The sequence below is a fragment of the Lutjanus erythropterus genome, chromosome 20, assembly GCF_056507025.1.
Source record: "Lutjanus erythropterus isolate fLutEry1 chromosome 20, fLutEry1.hap2, whole genome shotgun sequence".
NCBI classification, from domain to species: Eukaryota; Metazoa; Chordata; class Actinopteri; order Lutjaniformes; family Lutjanidae; genus Lutjanus; species Lutjanus erythropterus.
Genome location: NC_139336.1, coordinates 29,645,812 through 29,654,216, shown reverse-complemented (window position 1 = coordinate 29,654,216; position 8,405 = coordinate 29,645,812). Strand labels below are relative to the sequence as shown.

The 8,405-nt window shown below is 38.4% G+C and overlaps 1 protein-coding gene across 2 annotated transcripts; it reads left to right on the top strand.

The window, feature by feature from the left end:
* Positions 1–369: 369 nt before the first annotated feature.
* Positions 370–2,943, top strand: tmem250 (transmembrane protein 250). 2 transcript variants are annotated; one of them, XM_084746622.1, is made up of 2 exons: positions 370–555; positions 1,729–2,943. In XM_084746622.1, exon 2 carries the CDS (start codon positions 1,927–1,929, stop codon positions 2,344–2,346), a length of 420 nt encoding a protein of 139 aa, XP_084602748.1. In that variant the 5' UTR covers positions 370–555; positions 1,729–1,926; the 3' UTR covers positions 2,347–2,943. The 2 variants fall into 2 exon arrangements, with proteins under 2 accessions (XP_084602748.1, XP_084602749.1); XM_084746623.1 differs by having other exon boundaries at positions 370–584.
* Positions 2,944–8,405: the final 5,462 nt, after the last annotated feature.

Here is an 8,405-nt window from a genome sequence, read left to right as displayed (position 1 = left end):
TTCTATTTAGTTTAGCAAAGCCTTTCCTGACTCTCTTTGACCTGAATGGAACAGAACCTTAACTAGAATCATTTGTAAAAACCTGTTTTTACCCAGCTATTTCTTGCCTTGTTTTTTTTTACGTAATTAAAGCTGCAGGAAATAAGTCTTTTAAGCAAGTGGTTGTGAAATTGACAGTATCTCCCTTTTGTTGCAGGGGATTAGGAAATATCACAATTTTTTGCGATGCTACTCAGACAGTCTGACTTTTATCTCCCTGCCCTGCGCATCGTCTGCTGCACACTCATTATGTTGAGCTGAAATCCTGCGATTCAGCATCGTTTCTCGAGGCGCACTTCCCCTTTAACTGGGCAGCTGTCGTCACAGCAGGATGACTCGTTTATTTTGCGACAGGACGTTCAAGCACCGGCTCGGCGTCGCTGTCTCGTCCCCGCGTTAAACAGAGCATCGTGGGGGCAGAAAAGAAAACAAATCCCGTGTGTTTGTGTCACAGTCAGGCGTTTATAATGTGATATAATGTTCCAGTCGTCTGAGAATCACACAGAAGCTGTTTAGGTGAGGAGGAGGACGTCGTAGTGTTGCATGTAAGATGACTGTTGGTTCTGCACGATCACTTGTTTTCACCAGAATATGCATGAAAGGTCTTTATTTGCACACAAGATACCGTGTCTGAGCTGTGACTCAGTCATTAAAACATATGCTGACACACAGTCTTAATCCTGTCTCTTAAAATGCACCTATACCTGCTGTTTTCAACTTAAGAACATGCACGTACAGGCCTGCATTTCCTCTGTTAGGTGTGCAACAATGTGTGCTTGTGCAATTTTGAAAAACATACAGCAGGGCCATTCATTACTTTATAAGGGCTGGATTTGAATGAAGTGATAAGATGTTTACATTTCCTATGTCTGACCTGGGAAGTCAGGAATTTAAATTTGTAAAACAATGCATCTTTTTTTTTTTTTTTTTTTCCACTTTGCTAGTTTCCACAGTTGGAAAAGAAGCATTAATGTACAAATGTTGAGGGGAAGAATGCACCTTTATAATTTTAGATTAGAAGCTTGTTTTAATAAACACAGTGTTGCATTTAGCATCTTTTTTCTTTCAGTTTGACTCCCCTAAATTTTGCTCTCCTTAAACAGCCTGAGTTCGAACTTTTTAAAACAAGTGTCTCTGTAATTAAAGGAGACATCTGTAATATATTTACAGTAATAAAATATAATAAAACAACCATAATGTCCCATCAGAGATCAAGGAAACATTTGAAATGCCTATTCCAGTCTGTAACTTGTGCTATCGTTTGACCGTTTCATGTCGATTAGAGTTCAAATGAATGCTGAATGTTTACTGAACGAGTAAGTGTCTGTTTATGTGTCGTAAAAAGTCATAAATAATATTTTAGAACGAGCGGATAACCAATGACTGTCAGTGGAGTCTGGCAGGCATTGAGTCAGGCAGTCACTGAGCTCAAACAGCTGATCATCTTACAGCGTAGGACTCGTCGGTGCTTGTTGTCGTCAGTTATGATGTTTCGCACATCTTGAATTCCCGCAGCCTGCCTGAGCATCCTGGAGTCTTTGCAGGAGGGAACAGGGGAAACAACTCGCTTCAACCATAGATTGCTGCATGCCTAATGACTTGATGACAATGAGATTCACTCCTCAGGTATCAAAATTTTGGTATGAGATGACCTGGCCGGCCCTAAGTAACAGTGTCATTTCTTCACAGGACATCGTTGCGTTGGAAGGACCGGAGTTGACAGCAGACAGACACCACCAGCAGCTCCATCTCATTCCTGGGCTCCTGCAAGAGCCACATTCTGCTCCACAACCAAATGACGCTAACTGGCTCCTCAGACGCAGCACTCACAGAGGACTCCGCCTGTAACTCCTGTGCACTCTGCTGCTGGGCTCCGGTAGCCCACCCATGCCTGTGATCCCCATCCCACGGCGGGTGCGCAGCTTCCATGGCCCCCACACCACCTGCATGCACTCGGCCTGTGGGTCGACGCACGCTTCCAAGCTAGTGCGCACCAAGTACAATAACTTTGACCTGTACCTGCGCTCTCGCTGCATGTACAGCTTCCTCCGGTTCCTCCTCTACTTTGGCTGCAGCCTGCTGACCTCGCTGCTCTGGGTGGCGCTCTCCGCTCTCTTCTTCCTGCAGTACGTCAGCGTGCGTGTCCTCCTGCGGCTGCAGTACAAGCTGTCGGTCATCCTGCTCTTGTTAGGGCACAGGCGCCTGGACTTTGGCGTGCTGAACGACCTGATCATCTACAGCATGCAGATCACCATGTTTCTGGTGGGTGGGCTCGGCTGGTGCTTCATGGTGTTCGTGGACATGTAGCTGCGACGTGAGCAGCGTGGGAAACGTAGTGTATGATGTGGATGCTTCACACTGTAACCTGAGCTTTGTTGTGTGTTGTTATGGGACAACATACGCTCTGTAGAGACCCTGCTGACGTCAACTCAAAATCTTATTGGTTTAGTTTCAGATATGATAGAATCCAATAAGAATCTGTGTAACATCTGTGTGTACAGTCCTTTAACATTGTCGCTCCTGCATAACTCAGAGAAAACCACCTGGTCGCTGAATATTAAAAACGATGCATGATCATTTGTAGACCGTTTTCACAAAGTTTAAAGGGCATCTTGGCTACATTGTAAAAAAAAAAAATTAAAAAGTTGAGAAAACTCAAAATTTCAAGGCAACTTAATGCAGCAGATCTTTGACCTTTGAGCCCAACTCAAACTCTTAAGTTGACATACACTTAAAAAAAAATGTAAGTTTTGCCAACCTGTGATCTTAAGCTGAGATATTTTTCTTCTTTAGATAAATGTGACTAGAAACTTTAGACACTCCAAAAATCATGTATTTCAAAACTTTGTCACAGCGAGCTATAAACCATATTTGTCATTATTTGGGTGCCTGAAAATTAAAGGTGTTTAACTGAAAATATTACACACTATTCACTTTCACTTCAGTGAGTGTACTCAGTAATTTTTAAATAAATTTTTTTAGGGTTTCCAAAACCCTAAAAGATTGACGTTTATCCAAAGAAGAAAATTATCTCAAAACTGCTCAAGAGTTTTCACAAATTTTAAATCTTTACTTGGTTTCTAAGTCTCAAATTCACGTTTAACTGAAGAAGAAAAGTAAATTATCTCAACAAAATATTATTAGTTGGTAAAACCTCAAAAGTTGGGCTCAAAACTCAAACATTTATTGCAGTAAGTTTCACAAATTTTTAAGATCATCTCGACGACGCTGTAAATAAAAGTCAAAATTTCAAAGCAGCTTACTGCAACTAATTTTTGAGTTTTAAGCCCAACTCAAATTCTTAAGTTTTGAAATATGCCTTTTTTTAAGTTCTGCTGACTTATAATTTAGTTGTAATAATTTGCTGTGTCTTTAGATGAACTTGAATCTTGTATTTCTTGTATCTTGTATTTCAAAAATTGGCCACAGTGAGATATGAACCTTATTTACTCAGTGATTTTAGAAATATATATATATATTTTGGGTTTCTAAAACTCAAAGATTCACATTTATTTAAAGAAGAAAAGTAAATTATCTCAACAAAAGGTTAGTAATTGGTGAATTAAAAAAAAAACTTTAGAGTTTAAGTTGGGCTCAAACTCAAATTGCAGTAAGTTGCGTTGAAATTTTGAGATTTCTCAGTGTTTTTGTTTTTACAGTGCAGAAACTCATGTTTTTACAAAAATGGAGAATGTGAATGTCAATGTTGCATGGAAAAGTGACTGAACACATGACTGATATGCATCACGGCTGAGTGATGCAAGGCAGTCATTTGTGCCAAAAAAAAACATGTTTGGGCTTCAAAGCGCACCAGGTTGAGATTATTTGGATAATGCTGAGTGTAAACACATTATAATGTAAACATACAGAGGTGAAGCTGATATACAGTAACTTATGGTGGTTAAAGTGACCAAAAACAAGCTGTCAGCGGTGTGTTTGTTATGTGCTTTTGTGGTGGCAGAGTAGGAGAAACTGACAAACTGTACAAGTGACAAACATCAACTCTTTTTTTTTATTTTTGTAAAGTTATTAAATAAATTTTCTGTCGATGAAATGTTTTCCACGGCCCGGGTGAATGTGTCGACTGTCTTGTGTAACGGCCTCGGGCTGTGTCATAAGAGTGTGTGACAGTTCAATCTGAGAACGTCTTTGGGTCAAGTGTTCCATCAGTCGAGGGCCGCTCTGACAGACTTCTCTGTTTAGCTTCCTCCAGCACGCAAACGCCAGCCACGACTAGACCCCACTGTTTCTGCCAAGCATAACAATGGACATGGCTGTGTCCCAATCACCTTATATAGCCTCATTTTACCATGGCATCAAGTATGCTTACAGGAGCTAACGAGGGCCGCTGGTGGAGTGTGATTACATTTACTCCAGTACTGTACACGAGTATAAATCTGAGGTACTACTGCTGTACTCCACTACTCTTCAGTGGGAAATACTGTAAGTTTTACTTCACCACTGGTACTTTTTCATATGTTACACTAAAACAATTTGGCGTAAAACATTTCATGGTTTTTCTTTTAATTATTTTGTTTATTTTAATGATATTGAGGTTTGGTCAGACAAAACGAGTATTGTGAAGGTTTAGACTCTGGCCTCTGGGTTACTGTGACAACATTTCTCACTTAATTGTTGTTTATTAATTTAAATAATTAATTCATAATGAAAATAATCATTAATTGTGGTTCTATAAAAAAAATGTTGGAAATTAGCTTACCCTCAGACTACAATAGAAAATAATAGAAAATAAAATACAATCCTGTGTTTATATTTGCATCCAAGTAATAATAATTGAATATAATAGTGTAACATTGTTAACACTTTTAAGTACATTTTCCTGATAACACTTACATTATGGGAATTTAATGGCACAATGTGAATGTAATATTAATAAGAATGTTTTCATTAATGTATAATAACCTGAATTATTGTGTTTTTGTTACGTTACAGAGAGCCCTTAATATCAACAGAGGGCGCGGGTCCTCTTCCATGGAGGCCGCTGTGTTTCTACAGTAGCCCAGAACGGACAAACACTTGCTCTCTATTTTCTCCAGAATATAGGTTTTTTTTTTGGATTTGGCATCCTGAGTTAGCTGAGGGAGACTCGAGACTAGGCACAGGCAAAATTTATAAAAGCATTGAGCTGTAGACGTAGCCTTTGATGCACACTTTAGATGTAGAAATATTAAAATTAATTTGTTTTTTGTTTTTGTTTTTAATATGGTGTATAGGCTACATTTTTTTACAAGAATGTGAAGAATGTAAAAACACCTTAAAGCCTATAGCAATGATAAATGAAAAATAAAATGTTAAATAATAACCTTTATTTATTTCCATATAAGTTTTGGTCAAAGTTACAGGGAGCCAAAGTAGCTTTTTGTCTCTTTGTGGTCATTTTGCGAGACGGGCAAAAGAGCTGCATGCGACTCTGGAGCTGCAGGTTGCTGACCTCGGTCCTACATAGTTGGAAGGGGAGGGTGACATGAAGTGTAATCTGCGAGCTCACCACCAGATGCCACAAAAAACCCACATATTAGTTCTCAAAATAAAGGATCTAAATATTCCTCCACCACTGACGACGGTACGACAGATAGACTTTTTATACTGAACTTGTTTTAATTGTAAGGATTTGAATTCTGCATGTGCACGCATCAGCTCGACTTCTGGCTGGTGCAGGAACCAGGCAGAAGAGGCCCGAAACTACCGTGACTCCATCTTTAGATGTGAACTTTCGACACAGTGGCTGGTGGCCTGACTGAGACATGCTTGAGACTGGTATGGCCTCAGGCTGTAAATGGATAATCAGGGGGCAACAATAAGCTTTTGTTCTGGGGATCAACACATCATATGCCTCGTACTCTGAGCCGGGGCCCAGTTACACCAGAGCAGAACTAGAGAACATGGATTGTCTCGTGATGTCAAATATAGTGCAATAGGTAGGCTTGATGATTAAGTCATGGAGTGCTTATTTTCATTTCTTCTTTTTGTTTGAAAAACCTGAAGTTTTGTGCTGAGTCTGAATGACTTGACATTTTCTTTTTGTGCGGTTCATTCATCGACAGCGACACGTCTTCTGTGTTTCCAGTGCAGATCTTGAACCCTTCGACGCCACATTTGTGAAAAATTTAGAAGAACTTAGAATAACTTGGAAATGTGTGTCATAACAAGTCGACTTTACTCATCCGGTTTCTGCAGAACTTAGATTATGAAATACTGCGTTGTTGACGACAGTTTTATGAGGCTGCCATTACAGTTTTACTCGTTTTGCTGAACAATGATTCTTGATGAGGCATCATTAATTTCCTTGTAAACATTAATGAGAATGTAATTGTACTAATGGCGGAGACCTAAGTACAATGAGATCATTATAAACTCACCACAGACACATGATAGTCCCTATAGGAATATCATAGTGGTACCACACACTGTAAATATCAAGAGGTACAATAAGAGCACTGTGAACTCGATTAAATGTCATCAAGACCCTGTAAACTTATATAGAAATATCACAGGACTAATAATAAAGCGACTTCTCATCATGATGCACATAAATATACTTTATCTGAAATTCAAAGGGAAATGGGTATCAGAAGTATTTTCACGCACTGAGATCCATGGTTTATTATGAGCAAACTTGTATCTTTAGTATTTCTGTCATTATTTTGTGTATTTCTGTAGTTGTTTTATGTCTCTTTGTGTAGTTGTATGCCAATTTGTAGTACATTTGTGTCTTTCTGTAGATGTTTTGTCTCCTTGTAGTACTTTTATGTCTCTTTTGTGGTAGTTTTATGTCTCTGTCGAACTTTTTTGTCCCTTTGAGGAACTTTTGTGTCTCTGTTGTTGTTTTTTGGTAGTGTTGTGTCTCTTCATGGTCATTTTGTGTCACTGTGGTTATCATGTGTCTCTTTGTGTTAGTTTTTTTTTTGTCTGTGGTAGTTTTGCCTCTCTTTGAGATCATTTTGTGTCACTGTGGTTATCTTGTGTCTCTCTGTGGCAGTTTTATGTCTCGTGGTCATTTTGTGCCTCTTTGTGGTTGTCTTGTGTCTCTCTGTGGTCATTTTGTGTCCTTTAGTCGAATGACTGACTTACAAAAAGAAATGTTAACAGTCACTTCAAATAGATGCTCTGATGAAGGGGCCCCCTGACCCTGCGGGCCCCTGGGCCTGTGCGCAGTAGACCTGTTCAGTAATCCATCCAAGCTGCTGACAGAAAATATTAATAAGAAATAATATAAAAAGCTCACTCAGATATAAGCAAATGTTAAGTAACTAAATATATTAATTAAATTAATTTACATTATATATAAAAGTACATTTTGAGATCATTGTACTTACAGTCAAGTACTAGTATATTTTATTTTAGCTCAACATTTATCTGATGGCTGTACATGCTGTAGTTTCAGTGGCTCCCAAGCTGGGGGTCGGGATCCCTCCAAGGGGTCGTAGGATAAATTTCAGGGGTCACATGATGATTAAGGAAACATGATATAAGTTTTATCTTTGCTTTTTACTTTTTACATGAGTGGCTGTCCATTTTCAGGTCTCTAAAATTAAATTAAAATTTCTTTCAAAGAGTCAGAGACCAGAACAGTTAAATTTGCTGTCTTGACTTAAAATTGTCTTCCATCACTAATGGATTTTTAAAACTTCTTCCACCTCTAGCTACATATAGGTGTGAGTATTAAGTTTGCTATTGTACTGTGGGCAGACGTGGAAGAAGTAATTATTGTTACTGTCCTGTATTTAATATATTGCTTATATAAAAGTACAAAAAAGTACAATAAGTAAAAGTACTCATTATGCAGAATGATCCATTTCAGAATAATGCATATTTCTTAATTATATTGATGCAGTATTATGTACACACTTCATTGTTGCAGCTGGCAGATTAGGCTTATTTATATTTATAAGTTGTGAATTTCAGCATTATTAATCTAAATCTGCAACTGTAACTATTAACTAAAGTTATGAAATACAAACAGTGGAGTAAAGCCTACAACACCTCCCTCTGAAGTTCAGTTGTATAAGTATAAAGTAGCAGAAAATGGAAATACCCAAGTAAAGTAGGCTTCATGTACTTAAGTGGTAAAAATATATATATTAAAATGTGAATGTAGGTTAAGATAAATGTTTTAAATATAATTTTTGCATTAGTAGATTGAAACATGTTAATACCTGAGCTGTAGCCTCCAGGAGACCCTGCAGCAGTGATTTAGTGAGCTGTCATATTGTGTGCAGTAAAGAAAAGTTGACTTGAGGTCACACCGCCAGCAGTTGGCGCACACATGCGCATCATGCACCCTGAGCTGTCATGACATAAAGGACACGTGAGGTAACCACACATGTAAATTTTATTTAGTAGCA